Source organism: Trichosporon asahii (genome assembly GCF_000293215.1).
Source record: "Trichosporon asahii var. asahii CBS 2479 unplaced genomic scaffold scaffold00017, whole genome shotgun sequence".
Classification (NCBI taxonomy): Eukaryota; Fungi; Basidiomycota; class Tremellomycetes; order Trichosporonales; family Trichosporonaceae; genus Trichosporon; species Trichosporon asahii.
The window spans coordinates 659,249-678,006 of NW_014040907.1; the positions used below are offsets into that span (position 1 = coordinate 659,249).

Genomic DNA, 18,758 nt, shown 5'->3' on the forward strand with positions numbered 1-18,758 from the left:
GGGCCCGTATAGTGCTCGCCGTCGTTGTCCCACGCCGCTGCGGCCGCCGATGCCGCCGCCTGCTTGGCCGCGGCGTGCTCCTGCATCGCCTCAGCCACTGCAGCGGCGGCCGACGCAGCGGCGGCCGCCCCCTCCCCTTCGGAGCTCAAGCCGCGCTACAGCTCGAGCGGGAATCCACTGAGGTCATGGTTGTTAGCCGCGGTGACGTAGTCGGGGCGCTGGAGGTGGAGACACGCCATGCGAAGCGTGCTCCAGAGCGCATCGCTCGTGACGCCCTTGACGGAGGGAACACCCTCGCCGTATCCCTCGCCGTAGCCCTCGGTGATGTCCGCGTGTTGCAGGCGGATCGCGTCCAGGATGCACTGGGCCGCCAGGCGGTACTGCGCCAGGTTGATGTAGGAAATGCCGAGGTTGAACTGCGCGCGGACAAAGTTGGGGTGCAGGGCGAGTGCGCGATGGTAGAACTTGATCGCCTCGTGCGAGCGGCCGCTGTTCGCCAGAGTGGCGCCCAGGCGGTTGTACAGCACCCAGTCGTCAGGACGCGCCTCAAGGGCGGCAGTAAAGCAGTCCTCCGCCTTGTGGTACTCCTCGGACGAGTTGAAGAGGACACCAAGGGCGACCTGAACGTCGGGGTCGAGGTCGTCGGGACGCTGGCGGGCAATGTCGATCAGGCGCTCGATGATGCGGCCCTGGCGCTCCTGGACCGTAAGGCCGGGGGTCTCGTTGACACCGCCACCACCGAGCTCGATCCACTTCTCCAGCGCGGACATGGCTAGCTCGTCACGGGCCTCGTTGGTGTAGCTAACCGCAAGGGCGAGGTAGGCGCTGCGCATGTCGGGCTCCAGCTGGACGGCGCGGGCGAGGGCGCGGATGGCGGCGTCGTCGCGCTCATTCTCCTGTTGCTTCAGGCCGAGGGCGAGCCAGGCGGATCCGTCGCGCGGGCTCTGCTGCACGGCAGCCTCGAGCTCGAGCACGCCCATCGTCGTCGGGGACATCTCGCGCACGATTGGGCCACCATTCGCGTACGGGTTCGAGCGGTGGAAAAGGTACTCCTCCGGAGCTGGGGGTTGCGAGTGCTGGCGGATCATCTCGTCCCAGTCCGTCTCGGCGTGCTCCCACATCTCGTTCTGCTGCGTCTCGGCGATAGTCGGCTGCGTCTCGTGCACGCGCGGTCCACCGTTGAAGTGTCGCAGGAGCTCGGTGTCAAAGTCGTCGTCGTCCAGCTGCTCCTCCCAGTCCTGGCCGGCGCCAGCGACATGCGTGTCCGCCACCATGGGTTTGTCCTCGTCGAAGTGGACGCTCTTCCGTCGCTGTTGGGTCGCACCCATGCCTTCGCGCATCGCAATGTTGTCCTGGACGCCGCGCTCCCACGTTTGCTGCAGACCAGCTTCGCTTGCACTCTTGCCAAAGTCTTCGGTGGACATGAAGTCGGCCGCCCAGTCGGCGCCGGCCGAGTTCACAAACTTGGCGCCATCGCCGACGACCTCATCACCGACGGCATTCTGATCGCCCTCCTGGACCTTGATATCGCCGCTGCCGAGGCCGCGCAGAAGTCGAACGAATTCCGAGTTGGCGAGCTTCGGGTCCGACTTCATCAGGTTCTCCTCCTTCAGTTGATCAACGAGAGCCTGAGCCGTTCGCGCCAGTTCGTCTTGGGGAATGTCGGCTCGGGACTCGAATTCTTGTCGCTCCTCCACCAGTTCGGCTTCATAGGCCTTAACGATGTCGGGCGACTGGGTGGCTTGCTTTTCTTGGGGGATCGGGGGTGGGGCGTGCGTGGGTTCCCGCATGCGCTGGGGCGCAGGCTGGTACTGGTGCATCATGTGCTGGTGGGTCGTCTGCTGGAACATCGGCTGGTACGGCATGGGCGAGTGGTACATGCTCGGACCGGGGGAGACGACGTTCTGGCGCTGCCAAGGCGCAACGGAAGGCGACGCCGTTCTCGGCGTAGCTTGCAGAGGCGATCCGCGCGACGTCTCAAACTCGTTGCCCCATTCGCGAGACTTGCCCTTGTCGGCGGTGAAGCCGTCAGCCCAGTTCTGGCCAGCGTGACCTTGGGGAGCAAGCGCGGGACCAGCTTGGGACTGGTTAGCGTGCTGAGGGGCGTAGTGCACGGGCTGCTGAGGCTGGGCAGGGAGATGCGAACGCAGCTGCGACAGATCGAACGCTTGGTTCGGTGCCGGACCAGCTTGCTGCTGCTGTGGTCGAGATCGGAAGGCACTGGGGCCCGCGCTGGGTCCAGCGGTCGGTGCATAGCGGTCCTGTCATGTCAGCAGATGTCGCAACGGTGTCAGAGGTCAGAAACTGCTGCAAGCAGCTCAGATGTTCGACAGGCAGGAACGGCAGCTTGACGCAAGCGGTGCCAGGTCCAGATCCGGCAGCTGCGTAAGCGTGACTGTACTCACACGCTGAGCGCCGTAATCCCTCTCGACAAGAGCTCCGACGTCTTTGAGAGCGTTGCTCGGGCCGCACTCGACGGCGCTACCGCCGAGGAAGTTGCTCATGGTGACGGAGAAGCGACGGGTATCGGCACGGCAAAGAGTGGTGGCAAGCCCGGTCGGTTGCCGGGTTGTCGGAGATGGGGTTGGGAGTCGGGGTGGGGCTGGACAGGGAAGGAATGCGATCCGGTCGGGTAATGAGACAGAGTGTTTTGGGCGGCGAACTGGGCTCTATAGCAGGGGGACCTGGGGTATGAGTGTGGTCCCAGGCTTTTGCTCGACAGTGTTTGGGCGTGGAGTGTCGAGGAAAGGAAGTGAGAGATGGAGTAAATTCTAAAGAGGGATCGATAAGTTTGGGAAAGCCAAAGCCGGTCGCTGGAGTGATCCCATCATCGGCTGTCATCTGACCGGTCACAGCCGCCCAGGGCTGAAAAGTCGTAAAGTCGCTTGCGTGCGGGGCGCATTGTCCGGTTGACTCTGGCGCCACGTGGCCCGGACTTAGCGACCAATGGACACCCATTACAAACCGGGACCATTCTTCCTAATCCCCATCACGTGCACCCCCGTGACTCATTAGGCACAACTCCTCATCAGCGAGCCCCTGACCCTCATTATCGGCCCCACCCACCTTGCCACGTTGTAGCCTGGCCCTTATCGCGCCTCCCGCTGAGCGAGCGAGCAGGGTCTGCCCATTCAGTCCCCGGCCGCCGTTGCATCATCCTCAACATCCAGCCAACATCTCGACCGGCGGGCAACTCTCCTTGAGCCTGCAATCGCCATCGCCGCGCGCTCACCCAACAGCTGCCAGCACCGACGGCGACGCAGCATCTCCCCCACTACCACCCACCATGCCATTCATTCGAGAAAAGGACAACCAGCCCATCACACGCAACAGGACCCTCTTCTTCCTCTCCGTCCGCGACACGTCCACCTTCGGCTCTCGCCGCCAGGCCGGCCCATCTTACGGCGCAGACGTAGCCGAAGACGACGAGCGGGGCGGCCTCCTCCGCGAGCACCGAGTAGACTTCTCACAAGGTCTCCCACCAAAGTGGTGCGTGTTGCTGCATGAAGCGATGCTGCATACCAGCGCCGTGGTGTGCTATGACGTCGGCGAAGCTGAATGATGTGCAGTCGTAGCTAACCAGCAGGGTCGACATTAGTGATGAGGTCGAGGACATTCTGAACCGTGTCAAGGGCAAGGTCGCAGCGCTAGACAAGCTGCACGCCAAGCATGTCCTGCCCGGCTTCAACGACCGGAGCGCCGAGGAGCGCGAGATCGAGAAGGCTACGACGGAGATCACGAGAGTGAGTGCGATCTGGCGGAGCGTAGCGGATACTGGTGTACTGTGGCCTAGGCTTCCGGCCAGTGTGGGTAGCCATTTTCGACGCCCGCAAGGTCACAGCTTACATCGTTCGTCACCTTGTAGCTGACAGCAGGAATTCCGGAAAGCGTCCAACCTGATCGGGACGATCACGCCAGAGGCGGGGACAGCCCGAGTCGAGCGCCTTACAGCGAAGAACGTGCAGCGCGGCCTCGCGCAGAAGGTGCAGGAGGCGAGCGGGCAGTTCCGCAAGAAGCAGCGGGTATACATGCAGAGTGAGTAGCGAGCTGCAGACACTGCAGGTGCTGCATGTAGAGCCGCCATCCTGTCTATGCGTGGCGTGAACAGCTGATGAGCGTTTGGTGTTGAGCTGACGACAGAACTGCAAGGACACCAGATCAAGAACAAGGACCTGCTCGCTGCGTCTGGCGCGATCTCGCTCCGGGGGAACGAGGGCCTCGAGTCGTTGGCAGAGGACGAGGCCGCGGTCCAGCTCCAGTCGACCGAGTACGCGCCGAGCGTCGATATCCAACAACGCACGAACGAGATCACGCAAATCGCGACCTCGATCACGGAGCTGGCGGATCTGTTCCGTGACCTGTCGGGTTTGATCGTGCAACAGGGTACGGTACTGGATTCTGTCGAGTACAACGTGCAGCAAACCGCGCGGCAGATGGACGACGCCGTCGAGGAGCTCAAGGTCGCGAAGCGATATCAGAGCAACACGGGGAAGCGGAAGTGTATCCTGCTCTTGATCCTGATCATCGTGGGACTCATTTTGGTGCTCATCTACAAGCCGAGACGAAGCGGAGCGAGTGCCGGGGGAGGGGGAGATACGGGGGTAGGCGAGGGAGGGAAAGTGGAGAGACCGGGCAACGATGGCAGCATCCCGCAACCGACACAGGGGAGTGCGGTAGGCGGTATCGGCGGCGCGGACATGGGCATCATCGACGGGCCCGTATAGTGCATACAACTCTCATTCATACGTATACCCAGCATATCAGTATTACCATGCATTACATTCTAGTTCTTCTAAGTGCTCCTCTACGCCTTCTCGCCGACTGCTCTCCTCCGGAGCCTGACTTCCCGTTTCGGCGCTGGAATCATCGTCGCCTCACCCGCAACGACCTCGATTTCCTTCGTGATCTCGCCCTCCCCGTCTCGCTCGAGGAGTACACCCGTAGCCCCCGTTCCCCGGCTGTACTTTGCCCTGAGCTTTGCGCTCCGCACACCGTCCTCCTTCACCCTTCGCTTGTACAGGAACACGATACCCGCATCGGCCACGCCGACAATCGCGCCAACGGCAACGGCGAGGAGCACGGCGCTCTCCCTACTCCACCCAGCGCCGGTGGTTGCGGCGACGTACGCTGCGAATCCGCACCCAAGCACGGAGAAGAGGATGTTGAGCAGCGTCGAAAGCAGGCGGGTCAGTTGTCGGTACTCCGACGCGAAGGTTGGTTGGAGGGTTGGTGGCAGGTGGGAGGGGAGGTAGGGGGATGGCTGCTGTCAGCTGACACCGAAAGCCACAAAGCTTACCTTATCGCTCGTCTGCTCTGCATCCCTAAGTGCTCGTACTTGCGCCCGAGGGAGGTAAGCCGACGTGCCCGCCAAGAGAGCTATGTAGCTGTACTCGGCGGGGTCTGGGGTTAGCTGGATCGAAGGACCCGAGGTAGCTCACCAAGACCAGCCTTTCGGAGGGAGGCTTCTCGGCCAGACGTCCAGCGCGATAGTCGGTCGAGCAGGTCGACGTCGACTGTTGGTGGGATAATTTCCGGCTCTTCCTCGACCATCTCGTCCGCGGCTCCAGCCTCCGTCGCGTTCTCCGTCTTCTCCGCCTTCTCTGTCTCGCCAGGCGATGTCGCTGAGTCGTCTACTGTTCGCGCTTCGTTCACTTCTGTCACGCTGGAATGTGACTCTTTCTCGTTCGCTGGGGCGATCGCTGCTGATCCTTCCTCCACGAGGCTGCCTGCGCTTGCGCGGCTGGCCTCCACTTCAGGCTGAGCGAGCACAGCCTCGACTTCCTTCCGCAGCCCCTCTTCGAGCAGTGGCGAGACAGCCTCGAGGCGTTCTCGCAGATGGGGCTGGAGAACCAGCTTCGTCGTCGCCGCCATGCGTGCTAGTGTGATCTGGTGTGTGTTGCTGACAGGCGGTCAGCGTCAGCGTCTCGACATTTCGTGGACGCGCCAGACCGGCGGGCGGAGGGCGATCGGGCAGGATGCCGGTGCACGTGACTTCTGGCTGGGTGGCGACAGGCACCGCCGTAGGCTGCTGGGTTTGTTGCCGAGCCCAGCCAAGCTTGGCTGCGCGCGAGGCCAACGTCATTGTCGCGTCGTCTGGATCTGGGATCTGGGACCCGACTTCTTATCAGCTCTCGCCCCGCTGGACTTCATCCATCACCACCTCTCCATCATGGGATGGCTCAACAAGGTCTTCGGCGCAAGCAAGGACGACAAGCGCCCTCCGACCTCTCCCACGTCCGGCAGCAGCAGGCCGAAACCGAAACCGAAACCGACCTCGGCGTCTGGGACCAGCACGCCCGCCGCCGGGTCTCATAGCCGCTCCGAATCGCGCACTGGAGGGAATGCAAATGCAGCGAACGCAGCGCCCATGTCCGAGTTCATGGCTAGCGCCATGGCCGCGGCTGATGCTGGCATGACATGGGAGAACCAGGGCGGCTACGCTAGCGGCGCACGCACGCCGCGGCCAGAGAGGGTCATAGATGAGACGACGGCGCTGTCTTCCCTCACGGATCAGGAGATTGCGCGCTTGACGGAGGGGATACAGGCCGACGTGCTGAAGCAGGTGAGCTCTGGAAAAGGTATCTCGAGCTGACCCCAGCCCCTGCTCACCGGCCCCGTCCCCCTCCTCGCCATCAAGAAGGAGTACCTTCACGGCAGCCCCGCCGTGTTGCGCAAATTGGAGGATCTCGAGGCGAACGGGTGGGACCAGGCTTGGCGTGCTCGCGGAGACGGAGACTGCTTCTACAGATGTAAGCTTCACTGGCAGTCTTGAGCTGACAGACAGCCTTCACGCTCGCCTACCTCCTGCGCATCCTGTATGCGCCGTCACCGAAGGACGACGCCGAGGCCGCCCTGGCCGTTATCAACGCGACGCTTCCTTCGATGCAAAGTGCAGGCTTCCAGGCTGATCTCGTAAGCTCAGCAGCTCCAATCTCAGCTGACCTTTCAGGTGGAGGAATTCATGGATCCCCTCATCGGGGCCGTGAGCAGCTTCGTCTCGCCTTCCCCCGGCAACGAACCGACCGAGTACTCCCTCCTGCAGCTGCTGCAAGATCCGGAGCGGAGCAACTACATTGTCGTCGCGCTGCGTCTCATCACCGGCGCCTACATCCGCACGCACGAGGAGCGCTTCGCAGCCTTCCTCTTCTCGCCCGTCACGTTCGAGCCGATATCTCCGGAGCAGTTTGCGAGGGAGGAGGTCGAGCCGTGCGGCAAGGAAGCGGACAATGTCCAGATCACGGCGCTGGCAAGTGCACTCCGCATGCCTGTCCGCGTGGCGTATCTCGACCAGAGCCAGGGAGACGATGTCTGGCTCGAGGTCGGCGACAACGCGGCGAGCGAAGATGCCAGGCCGCTGACGCTGCTGTACCGGTGAGTTAGCGGGATGCTAGATGTAACTGACACTCAGACCCGGACACTTCGACGTCGTCACGAAGGACAACATGCACGCTGCGCTCGCGAGGCAGGAGCGCGAGGGCGCCGCTGCGGCTGCTCAGCCGCAGGGGAAGTCGCCTGTCAAATCCAAGTCACCGCCTTCGTCGCCCAAGAAGGTCCGGCCGCCACAGGAGGGACTGCACATCGTTGCATCGACTGAGGCTCCTCCTGCTGGCTCTTCGACTGCCGGTGCCTCCTCCTCTGCCACTGGCGCTGGGCTTGCCCCAGCAGAGCCGCCATCTTCCCACTCGTCAGCGCAGGTTGAGCCGCCGTCGCCGCGATCCAATCTGTCCCCTCAGACAACTAACTCGCCGCCCCGATCACCGCAGCCGGCAGCCGCGCGCGCGAGCGGAGAGAAGGACGCGGCGGACGCACCGACGCAGGACGACGACGATGACGGGCGCAAGGTCACGGAGAACGTATAGGCAGGCTTAGCAAGGTTGTAAACAAGTTCATAGGCAAAGGAAACAGATGCATTGGGTTCTGTAGCGGCTGACTGAACCGCGAGTCTTCTTCGCTGCTCTGGGGAAGACTTCACGATCGTCGACTTTTGGCGCCCCATCAATCTGAGTCTCAGGAGCAACGTCGCTAAGGTCTTCCAAGTGTCCAAGATTATCATGCACGCCCCTGCCAAACGTGCCCCATACGTGCGCCTGGGTCGCGACTCAGCCCGTACTACAACGCCCCGTCTCCCATACTCACGCCCCGCCTAACGTACCTCGACGCCCCAGCCACCAAGCGGTGCAGTAACAAAGGCTCACACTCCCCACAGTCGCCGTTGGCCAGGCTCGTCCACTGCTGCGCAATGTCGACTGCGCATAGCTCGTCCGGATCTTTATGACACGCGCGAAGCACGATGTTCGACAATAGTTGTGTTGCGTTGGAACAACGTCGGCGACGTACGACGTGGTCCGCCCATCTCGAAAGAGATACTTAAGTCGTTGTGAACTCTTGTGACCCGGCAACCCCCAACACTCAGCTTGACGCTGCCGAGCTCGACGCTCTCGCTTGCTCACCGCTCTCCACGCACGGGGCTTGACGCTTCCCCGACACCACAAAGTAGCATACCCTCGCAAACGTCTAATCAGACACTGTCTGCCTACATTCATAGATCGCTCCCTTCTCTAATACCTCGCTCTACTCAAAACGAGCACCATGAACGCCATTCTCTGCACAGGCGACTACCGCGGCATCAACCAGGGCGGTGAGCTCACCAGTATATTGCTCCGAGCTAACGTGGCCAGAGTTCTGCACACCCGTCAAGCACAAGCATCACGGCTGGGTTTGCAAGTGGTGCACCAAGGCTGTCAAGTGGTAACCCCATGCTCCACATCTTCTCCTGATCTCCTTCATTCCGGTCGAGAGGTGAAGGAGCCAGGGCGAACGAGGCGCTCCTGTCAATGGATGTGAAGGGGCCAATGCATAGCATAGCGCATAGCGATCGAGACGCGGATCACCATACGAAGCTGTGGTGCAGGGGGTTGTCTCATTCCAAGTGCGCGCAGCGCGTATGGTCTGTGCGTCTGGTCGGTGCACTACGACTAACCTACTCACCTCGCTCCACTCACCTTCGCCATCATCCTCACCACCTACCTCGCAAAAGCTCACCGTAATGAGCCAGACTCCAGCTCCAGTCCCCGCCCCTGTCCCAGCCAAAGCTTCCAATCAAGTTCAAGAGCAACCCAAGGAGCAAGGAGCTCAGCAATACGTCCAAATCCCCGGCTACCCCCGCGTCATCATCTTCTGTGCTGGCTCTAGACCTTCACGGCACAACGCAGGTCGTGAGTTGTCGGATACCGCCCAGCAACTAACGAGTAGGACTTTGCTGGTTCCTGCCCTACGACGACGGGCACTACTGCTACTTCTGCAGAATCGAGTACGGGTTCGCATACGACCTGTTCGATCGTGCACTCCGCGCCGCACCTACGGTCACTACCACCGCTGCGACAACCACCGCCGCTCAGTGACGGCGCCCAAAACGAAAACAAACGCCTCCACCTCCACCTCCACTTCGGTTCCTTGTCCTTTCAGCCTCCCAGCCTCCGCCAACGTGACGGCGCACAGCCGCAACACCGCCCACCGCTCTCTGCACACTGCAAAGCATAGCGTATCGCAAGCATACCAGTGACTTGCACAATAAAGTGAGTTGCGATGTGCTTACGCAACTGACGACAGAAACACAGCCTGGACGAAAGACCAGATTTGAGGAATCGGGACCGTGCGGCAACTGCGCCCCCTTGGACTCGTGCCAGATCCAGTGTTCCAGCCAGCAGCCGGGATGCACCGACGCCGACGTCGACTTTTCCCATAACGCACACATCTCGCCTTCTCCCAACACACTACTCTGCGCCTTACACACTCTCCCTTTGGTGGACACCGTTGGCATCATTCTCACTCTTGCTCTCACGACCGACCTCGGCTTCAGCTCACGCGACTGCTCATAAAGCCCTGAATCCTGGCGGGCACGCATCCCCGACTTCGACCTACTACCGACCTACGTTCTTCCTCTCTCAGAATAACCTTCCTTCCTCCGAACCATTCTTCACCATTCCGTCCCGCACAAACAGACTCAGCAGCGTCGGGTCCGACTCGACCTGCACGACCAGCAGCTCCGGCTGCTCCCCGAGCGAGTACGGCATGGTCGACGTCCCTTGTGTCGGGGACTCGTGCTCGCGCAACGCCGGCGGTGAGCTGTTAATTTCAACCTGTAGCTAACAACAGCACCCTGTCATCTCGTTCGACTCAGTGAAGAGAAGCTCTGGTGCCAGTTCTGCCAGAAAGTGACGCTCTGGCACTTCCTCACCCCCATGAGACAGGAGAAGGGATGGCTGAGGAGGCTGTCGATGTCGATCTGGCGCTCGTCCTGAGCTTCTTGACTTCATGTCCGAGATCGACATGCCATGCCGTTTCCACGCCTTCTTGCATCGACACTTCTCAACCACTACGCATTCTCAGCACGATCCTTCAAAAACAACAGCCCACGTTGACAAACAATGCAGCAAGCCGCCGGCGTCGACAGCCGAAAGCTTAACCTGGTTAAAGCACGGAGCCCCGCGCTCCCACCCCTGATACAATTCACCCTTACTCGTCGCCGGCCCACGCCGGCCGCCGGCAGACTAAAGGCCCCTGACGATCACATTTGTATAGACCCACTCTTCTGTAGCATGCATGCATCATTGTACATTCCGTTGCTCTTCCCGCTGTCTCTGAGCTGCTTGGCACGTGGGTAGGAACGATGGGTGTCTCATCTTAGGCTATTGGAGGAGGTAGGATACGGGTGCTGGAACGGTGGAGAGTGGATCGCTGAGTGGAGGTGGAGGTGGAGGCTACATAGACGAAAGTGTAGTGGAGGGATGTACAACTATACCAGCGAGCTGAGCACCAGCACTCGGCGGTGCGAGAAGAGTAGCCGGTATCACAACGAGAGCATGAATAGGAGTTTGGGCGATTCAGGCAGTCCAGACACAGCGATAGCAGTATCCGCAGACATGATATCGCTTCTCGCGAATGTAGAGGAAGTGGCAGGGCCCTGGCGTTCAGCTTTCAGATCAATGCATGGAAAGCTCACGATTGCGGTTGTCCCCGAGGTAGTCACCGACGCACATGCCTGGGTCAAGAGGCTCAGGCTTGGGGATCTTGCGGCCCATGGTCGTCTGTGCCGTTAGGTACTGCGGTCGGTCGAGATGAGGTGGTTGTGGAGGAGAGACGGGCGGTGAGCGGTAGAGAGTCGAGGGAGAGGCGTTGTGGAGCTTGCTGTGCAGCCGTGGGGCCAGACCAGTCGCAAAGTCGTGGAGCAAGTCTTGGAGGCAACACTGGAGGTGGTGAAAAGCGTCGAGCGAAACTTTGCGTTATGGGTGAGACAGGATGCGCAGATGGGCGAGTGGTGCGGGGCCGTGACGGCGCTGCGAGCACAGTTGCAATCCCAACTTCAATAACTTCAATTGAGGCTTTCGACGCTGCAGCATGCCTATCTGGTTGCCATCATATCGACGTAGCACGCAATGCAGGAGGATATCAGTTTGGGAGGGCACGAGGGCGAGTGTGGCAGATCTGGACCCGGCTCGATTTTCAGAGTTTCGCGTCCGCTGGTTGTGCCCAGATTTTCGAGATCTGGGATGCTCTGCACCCGGCGGTATCGACGCACCGCTCTGAGCTGCCGTTGTGGTCGTAAAATCTCTAAACCACATGGGCTGCGAAGACATGTGGGGTGGAGAGGTCAACGTGTAGGCACCACGCTCGGCCCGCAACTCTGCCTGAAACTTAGGAGCATGCTGCGGTCAATAGCCTGACAACGTACGCAAGAGGGTCTCACACGTTTCCTGGCAGCATTGAGCGCGTACTGCGGTACGACTGGGGGCCTCATGAAGGCGGGAATTTCGCGGGGGCGTGGTGGATCGGGGCGTCGGTCCGCAGACTGGCGGGGCACGATCGACGTTCCCCTTGCCTCCACACTCGCGGGTCCTCCACGAAACACAACGCACAGCAGCCAGCGCGTTCAACACTGCACTTTCCGTCATCTACTGTCCTTTGCTACTCTCGCTTTCCTTCAGCTCCACCAGCGCCCTAACTCCTCACCTCTCCAACTCTCATCACCGACCTCCTTATAACCCTCCTTCTTCCCCCCACCTCTCATTCTTCGTGGCACACGTCACACAGCGACACCACTACGACTCTCACGCCCCCATACTCATATCACAAAAACCTAACAATGCCCTGCTCTGGAGACGATAACGGCAACAACGCGGGATGTGAGTGGTTTCTTTCATTAGCTGGGTGCATCTCGAAATAGCTGACAGCAGGCACCTGCGCCCCGGTCCAGGTCGCTGACCTCGTCTTCTGCTCCTACTGTCTGCAGGCTATTGAGTAGTTCCTGCTAGCGACACTTCGTCCGCCCTTCCCTTAATTACCCATCCTCGGTCTCCTCTTCCCCTCCTTCAAAAGCGACCTCGAGACGATGCCTACTGGGCAGCCCGCATCCCGACGGCCAGCGAGATTCGAAAATCCGCAACTACCAAATCTCATCAAGTCCCATCAATCCGTAATCTCTCCTTGCGCCCGCGCCCCAGTTGCCCTAGACGGGCCTGGAGTTCCCACACACGTATCTCACTCCCGGCGCCCAGCATTTCATCTCTTCAATCTCTTGGGGCTCTGCTAGAATCAGAGTCCCATCTTATGCACCTCCTTTTCGTGTCGCTTCGCTGTCACCACTGATCACTGACTCCGTGCACTGCCTTGAGCTCCTGACGCTCAGGCCCCGATCGACGGAAAAATGGCGCATTACCCCCTTCACTTCCAAACGCTCACGGTTGCCATGTGGCTGCACGATGACCCTATGTGGGGTTGAGGCAAAACTCGCAGCAGACGTACCGTAGACGTCATGACCGTAGAAGAGTGCGCCTTCGCGCGTGATGTTGCTGACCTTTGGGGAGGGGTGTGTGTTGCTTCCCATCATCCCGCCATTGCACGGTGTGACCCCGTGCCGTCTGATGACATCTGTGTACGTCCTCTTCGCACGATGAGCTTAGCTCGCTAACTGCAGCTTCTCTGTCGTCCCACTTGTCGCCCCACGGGTCGTTCCGGCAAAGCCATTTGTTCATATAACAGCACCGTCAGCTGGACCCCCATCAGACCTCCACCCAAAAGTCGACCCGTCACCAAACAGCCGACCACATCAAAAGGCACCTCAGCGCCAGCCTGCCCAGAGTACGACGACAGCTCAGCAAGCCCAGCAGCCAAGCGCCGGGAGAAGGAGTACCTGCAATGGGGCACCGCGACACCGACATGTGCTGTGGAGACGACGACGGGGACAATCGCGGCAGTGAGCTACCGACCTACCCAAGATGAGCTGACGGACAGGCGAGTGCCGCGCAGTGCAGGGGTTTGACGGCGTGTACTTCTGCTTCTACTGCGAGCGCTTCATGTGAGGTCGTTACTCACCAGCTGTCACCGGCACGTATGGTTTGGCTAGATAGGAGATGGTGACGGAGCAATATGTATGCATAGCTGCAATGTGACTAGCTCATCCTTGCAAGGCTTCTGAGCGGAGCGTCAGAGGTCGAGACACGCCTGAAACTCATCATCCATCACAAGCGGCTCAGCACCACTGTGACACTGTCGAGCCGACAATTACTCACCACGCGAGCAACTTGCTGAGGCTCCAACCTGTGATCGAGTCCGATCACCCTCGATCGGAGCGAAGCGGGATGCTCCGAGTGATTAACCTGCGAAGCTGCGCACAGACTGTGGGTCAGAGAGCGTCGTAGACCCCTTCCGAGCACCTCGTTGGCTCACTGCGCCCCAATGGTCTTGGCGAGCTCGTCCGCAGAAGTGCGACACTCTACTGAGATTCTGGACAGACAGTCAACATGTCTGGTCCAAAGTCTGGACGACTGCGTAGAGTGGGCCTCCTCCGCGGAGTGTCTCTATCTCGAGCTATGCAGGTGGTGGTGAGCGGTGGATATATGTCGATAAGGTTGCATTGGCGCTTCTCAACCCTCAATCTCGAACATCTTCACCATGAGGTTCAGCAGTGAGCTCTGGTACCCCTGGTCAGCGTCGCGCTGACGATAGTTACGATGTTCAAGTTCCCCTGCTTCAGGGCTCACAAGACTCCCTCCACTTTCACGGTCACGTCCACCCGCAAGAATCGCCCCGGCTGCTTTGGTACCTACGACGGCAAGAACGTGGACCGTGAGCTCAATGCGTGGACAGGACTGACGAGAAGAGGACTGCGTTATGCTCGGTGACAATTGCCAGCGCTGCAGGTGGTGCAACCGTCCCATGGGCGACCTGTTGTTCATCTTCGACCCTTCCCTTGAGATCTGCCCCTCCCGCACCTCGTCCCTCATGCAGGACTAGAATGAATACTTTATGATGACCCTTCGCTGTTGCAATCCACTGAACGCTGACAGATGTAAAACCTACGCTTACCCCATCAGACACGGTGCATCCTAATCCCCTGTCAAGGATGGAGGGTCATGTTCGCCTCAGATAGCCAACGACCTCACCATACTTCCATCACAGCGTTCCCAAGACGCTTGAAAATTCAAGCGGAGGTAAGAGAGCCCCGTCACACCCCTTGCAACTTGCATAAGGCGGACGAGTCGTGCGGACCGTACCTCACGACCACTCACCACCACACCATCACCGTACAATTCTCCCACCCCGCCGCCGGCCCGTTGGGTTTTGCCAAAATTTCCCCAGCCTTCGCACCTTGTCGTGTCGCACTGCACAGCGTCGTAATGGGATGTGTGCAGCTGAGTAAACTGTGTGCGTGCTTCCGATGTGTTCCGCTCTCGCTCAATCAAGCGAAAGGCGCAGCTGAGTCCTAAGTGGTCCTCCTCCTCCTCCCCATGGGCAATGCCATCGCTGACCTTTCCACTTCCCCATCTTCGCATCCACCATCCCATCAAAACACCAAGACAATACCTCCTACTCACCGCTACAACACCCTCCCAGATCGAGACATCACCTCCACACCGATCAAGACCAACATGGGGCAGCTCTTCTCCTGCTTTGCGTGGCTCTTTCGCCGCAACAAGGACGCCGACGACACCGTCGACCTCCAGGACGACACCGCTTTTGCGCAGACAACCGGTCCCCGCGCCAACGCGCTCTTCAGGGTTAGCCGCCGCCCCAACCGCCACCCGTTTGACCCTCAGCGCGACGTCCCTCCCAGCTCCCCTCACGGTATCACCAAAGTCTGCACCGGCCGCCGTTTTGATGGATTCAACCGTGGACGTTAGTGCCGAGGAGCTTGACAGCACAGTCTCGGAGAGATGACTGACGAGTAGACTACTGCATTCCTTGTCCCGGCTTGGGCGATGATATGTGTACCCACTGTTATCAAATGATCCCCTGTCCCAACTGAGGCGACATCGAAGCTGCACGCTCCAACCGGCCGGCGAGCCCTCTCGAGCGAAAACCCCGACGTGAGCAAAAAGTGAATAGCGGATAAGGAGGCAGCATAGTTGTAGGATAGCCAGTATCAGCATGTACATGATCTCACCACCACGAGCGACTGCTGTCCAAAGGCTATTGAAGACGGGTTCTCACTGACTCCTTACTCAAGGCTTCATCGTTATCAGACCCTGGCCCTGCAACAGTGACATTTAGGGAGGACGGGATGGCACCGGCATGGCTGCATTGAACCTCTGCAGCCCTGACCTGGGAGCCTCTCAGCGAATGACGACACCAGACGTTTGGCGAAATCTCAGCACAAATGCTGGCGTTCTTCATGGGGAGCGTGCTCCTCCCAGGCAACCTATCTATTACGAGCGTTGGGGAACTTGAGGAGGCTGCTTGCCCGCGGAGGCTGCTGGCAGTGCAGACAAGCTCGCATCACCAGTCTGTGAGTCTGGCCCCGCTAAGACACCCCAAGACTGTCGAACGTCCGGAGCACAACGCACGTCGGGCCTGAAGCGCTGTCTCCCCCCGGCACAATCAATTGGGCTCCGCCGGCGGCAGTCGCTGTGCCTCGTCCACGGCTCCTCGACCTGCAGCTGTCGCGGTTAAGCATGTGACTCCCGCCAAAACGCTAGGTACCTCGGCTCTGACCTGTGCGTTCTGCTGTCGTGCTCTTGTCCAGTGGCCCGTGCGGGTGCAACAACGACATCGTCGGTGTTTGCTGGCCGTGGGAAGAGGAGGCGTTTCTGTCCAGACGGTGCGGACATGTTGCGAGTGCGAACGTAACCAGATCCTTCGCTCCCCTGTGCTGTCTGCGGCAGACCTTGTGGCCGCACAGCGCACGTCGACAGACGCAGGAAGCGCTCATTCCAGCCTCTTAACAACGACAACTGTAGTCATCTTCGGCACTCCCACCTCAATCTCATCCATACCTCGGGTGAGCGACGCGCCCTACTCAAGCTAAAACAGCCATGTCTGGATACCTCGCGTCGACCGCCCCCAAGCTTCCCAATGCGACTACCACGCCCGTCACGCTGACCACGTCCACGACGTCTGTGCACATCATGGCGACGACTTCGGCCCCTCTGCCTCCGCCCGTCACTATCACCGCGGAGCAGCCGCTCGGCAACCTCCGCGGCCTCATGGTCGCCATTTGGCACTTCGTTCTGAAGACGTGCGGTTACCCTGTTACGGTGGATGCGGAAGCCAACACCACGCCGCCCCCTCAAGCCCCCAAGAAGCCCGAGAGCATCAAGAAAGGTCGTCCCGGCCGCTCGGCCACCAGCTATTCGCTCACCACTGTCGTCAAGGCCGAGCGTCGTTGTGCAGGGCGCTTCTTCTACTTCAATCGCGGCAGTAGGTCGAGACTCATGATATATTGCAGAACTGCTCGTGTTAACATTGTGAAAGAGAAGTGCGACGAAGGTGACAGGCTTGGCTACCGCTGCCGCTACTGCTGGAAGATGATCTAAGCGTACTGGGCATCGCATCCGTCATCGCTCACAACACCAAACACCAACGGCAGCAACCGCATGAAGACTCGCGTTGTACAAAGGACTTTTATGTATTCAATGGACGTACAATGGCATCCGAGACTCGCCACGTGGACTGCTGTTGTTCTCTCTCATGTGTGACTGCTGAAGAGGCGTGTGCAGCACTCCAACAACAGCGGTGGCGGGCCATTCAATTTTGGAGAATATCGCATTAATTTCCGGCACGTGATCGTGATGAACCCGGGCGCCTCGCACATTGCGCCTTATGCGGTTATGTTTCAGGCACATAGCCCGCCCGCCTCGATTCCAGTTTCACAACCCTTCCATCTGCCAGCGTGCGCTTGCGCTTTCTAAGCATTGTAATTCACAGAGTCAAACTCCTTCACCCAATCGTCCAGCAGGTCGTGGTGTGTGGCTCGGTCTGTGTTCCTGCGGGCAAGAATCACAGCCGCACTAAACAGGATCGCACGTCTTGCCGCATCGGCAACCAGGCCTGGTCGGATCTGGATCTCGTACTGCGCGAACGTCATAGGTTCCGTTTCGCCATGCGGCAGGACAAGTGACTGGTCGAGAAGGTCGAGTTCTGCCGAGCGACTGTCTTTGAGTCGTGTGATGTCCTCTTGCTCCAGCATGTCTAGGTCGCGGCATGCTTGGATCAGCGTACGGTTCAGGCGAGTCACATGCCGACCGGACTTAATGGAGTCTTGTAATGGCTGACACCGCTGGACCACAGCTGCGCGGTGCTCGTCGTATCGCCTGTGGCAGCGGCGAATGCGGGCCGCATAGTCGTCAATGATCTCGCATCGGCGCTCTCGGAGTGATGCGATTGAGTAGATGGTCATGGTTTGTCGCGTGGGTATGATGGTGAGGAAGCTGAGAGCAACTGAGATGGTTAATAGCAGCGAACTGCATGCAGGGTTCACGACGAATGTGGAGAACGATGATGTCAGACCTTGGAACATCACAGCGCCCCTCCGGTCAGAGATCTCTTTTGCTCTGTTCCGGACACTGGTCTTATTCCGTTCCGTGAGGCTTCGGGCATAGGGGCATGAGCCCTGGCGGCCTCTTAGGTTTATGTCATCTGACGCAGGAATGTGAGTGAATGGTAGATGAATCATCGACACCATCACAAGAGACGATGGAATGATGACCAAAGTTCTGGGCATAGGGTCTTCGATGTCGGTGAAGCCATGGGAAACAACAACCACAACCAACCTGAACGCGACTGACTTCAACGTCGACGCGCACACCGCTCGGCGTGAAACTTCTCTCGGCTCTGAGCAACAAGGGTGCAATGCCGTTCTTCCAGACAATTGCAAATCTGTTCCGGACACTTCAGAAGCAAAAATGCCTCCATTGGGAATCGTAGATGCCAAATGTTCTCTTGCCCCGTGGGGGCGGTGCGGGGCAGTCATGCCTATGTCCGAAGGATCGCTCGCGAAGCAGCTGGACGTGCAGACAATGGACATGGTACGCCATCGTACCAGACAATGCAGGCTGAGGAGTGTGTCTCTTATTGTTTCCTGCACAGCTGAGAGAGAAGGTGGACAGGCCACCTTGGCGTGCTTGACTCTGAGGCTTGTTCTAAAGGGTTCTTGATGCTGGCGTTTCGATACCACGGCCTGGGCGATGAAACTAGTTCTTCCGCACGCACACTCCGCCAGCAACGTGCTGAAACGAAGCCATGTGGGGACCTCAAGGGTGCTGAGGGCTGTGCGGCTGTGTCGGAGGAAAGGTCTGGTGCTCGTTGAGAATCTTGCAGGATGTTGGGCGCTCTGCAGCGGTGACTCTCGTCAAACGCTATCGGCATTGTCCATCGGCCCAGGGTAAGTACACGGTCAGGGTGAGGCGTCAGTGACCCTGGACACTCAAGCCGAGATAAGGCTAAGCGCAACTCAAACGGCCGCTGGTATTGTTCGCCCGGCT

General features: G+C 59.6%; 9 protein-coding genes across 9 annotated transcripts; 5 read left to right on the forward strand and 4 right to left on the reverse strand.

Annotated features, from left to right (window-relative positions):
- Nucleotides 1-155: 155 nt before the first annotated feature.
- On the reverse strand, nt 156-2,504 carry A1Q1_07827 (peroxisome targeting sequence binding protein; the record flags this gene model as incomplete). The annotated part of the gene is made up of 2 exons (XM_014326839.1): nt 156-2,261; nt 2,406-2,504. 2 exons carry the CDS (start codon nt 2,502-2,504, stop codon nt 156-158), a joined length of 2,205 nt encoding a protein of 734 aa, XP_014182314.1.
- A 782-nt stretch (nt 2,505-3,286) lies between these two features.
- Nucleotides 3,287-4,724, forward strand: A1Q1_07828 (t-SNARE; the record flags this gene model as incomplete). Its single annotated transcript, XM_014326840.1, has 5 exons — nt 3,287-3,489; nt 3,599-3,743; nt 3,794-3,806; nt 3,889-4,035; nt 4,150-4,724. 5 exons carry the CDS (start codon nt 3,287-3,289, stop codon nt 4,722-4,724), a joined length of 1,083 nt encoding a protein of 360 aa, XP_014182315.1.
- An 80-nt stretch (nt 4,725-4,804) lies between these two features.
- Nucleotides 4,805-5,871, reverse strand: A1Q1_07829 (uncharacterized protein; the record flags this gene model as incomplete). The annotated part of the gene is made up of 2 exons (XM_014326841.1): nt 4,805-5,127; nt 5,439-5,871. The coding sequence occupies 2 exons, from the start codon at nt 5,869-5,871 to the stop codon at nt 4,805-4,807; spliced, it is 756 nt and encodes a 251-aa protein (XP_014182316.1).
- Nucleotides 5,872-6,169: 298 nt separating this feature from the next.
- A1Q1_07830 (uncharacterized protein) lies at nt 6,170-7,859 on the forward strand (the record flags this gene model as incomplete). The annotated part of the gene is made up of 4 exons (XM_014326842.1): nt 6,170-6,562; nt 6,781-6,912; nt 6,950-7,365; nt 7,409-7,859. 4 exons carry the CDS (start codon nt 6,170-6,172, stop codon nt 7,857-7,859), a joined length of 1,392 nt encoding a protein of 463 aa, XP_014182317.1.
- A 730-nt stretch (nt 7,860-8,589) lies between these two features.
- A1Q1_07831 (uncharacterized protein) lies at nt 8,590-9,401 on the forward strand (the record flags this gene model as incomplete). Its single annotated transcript, XM_014326843.1, has 3 exons — nt 8,590-8,799; nt 8,873-9,215; nt 9,253-9,401. 3 exons carry the CDS (start codon nt 8,590-8,592, stop codon nt 9,399-9,401), a joined length of 702 nt encoding a protein of 233 aa, XP_014182318.1.
- Nucleotides 9,402-11,055: 1,654 nt separating this feature from the next.
- On the reverse strand, nt 11,056-11,797 carry A1Q1_07832 (uncharacterized protein; the record flags this gene model as incomplete). Its single annotated transcript, XM_014326844.1, has 3 exons — nt 11,056-11,405; nt 11,579-11,687; nt 11,732-11,797. The coding sequence occupies 3 exons, from the start codon at nt 11,795-11,797 to the stop codon at nt 11,056-11,058; spliced, it is 525 nt and encodes a 174-aa protein (XP_014182319.1).
- A 2,989-nt stretch (nt 11,798-14,786) lies between these two features.
- On the forward strand, nt 14,787-15,179 carry A1Q1_07833 (uncharacterized protein; the record flags this gene model as incomplete). The annotated part of the gene is made up of 1 exon (XM_014326845.1): nt 14,787-15,179. The coding sequence occupies one exon, from the start codon at nt 14,787-14,789 to the stop codon at nt 15,177-15,179; it is 393 nt and encodes a 130-aa protein (XP_014182320.1).
- Nucleotides 15,180-16,310: 1,131 nt separating this feature from the next.
- A1Q1_07834 (uncharacterized protein) lies at nt 16,311-16,811 on the forward strand (the record flags this gene model as incomplete). The annotated part of the gene is made up of 2 exons (XM_014326846.1): nt 16,311-16,695; nt 16,750-16,811. 2 exons carry the CDS (start codon nt 16,311-16,313, stop codon nt 16,809-16,811), a joined length of 447 nt encoding a protein of 148 aa, XP_014182321.1.
- A 371-nt stretch (nt 16,812-17,182) lies between these two features.
- Nucleotides 17,183-17,674, reverse strand: A1Q1_07835 (uncharacterized protein; the record flags this gene model as incomplete). The annotated part of the gene is made up of 1 exon (XM_014326847.1): nt 17,183-17,674. The coding sequence occupies one exon, from the start codon at nt 17,672-17,674 to the stop codon at nt 17,183-17,185; it is 492 nt and encodes a 163-aa protein (XP_014182322.1).
- Between the last annotated feature and the right edge of the window lie 1,084 nt (nt 17,675-18,758).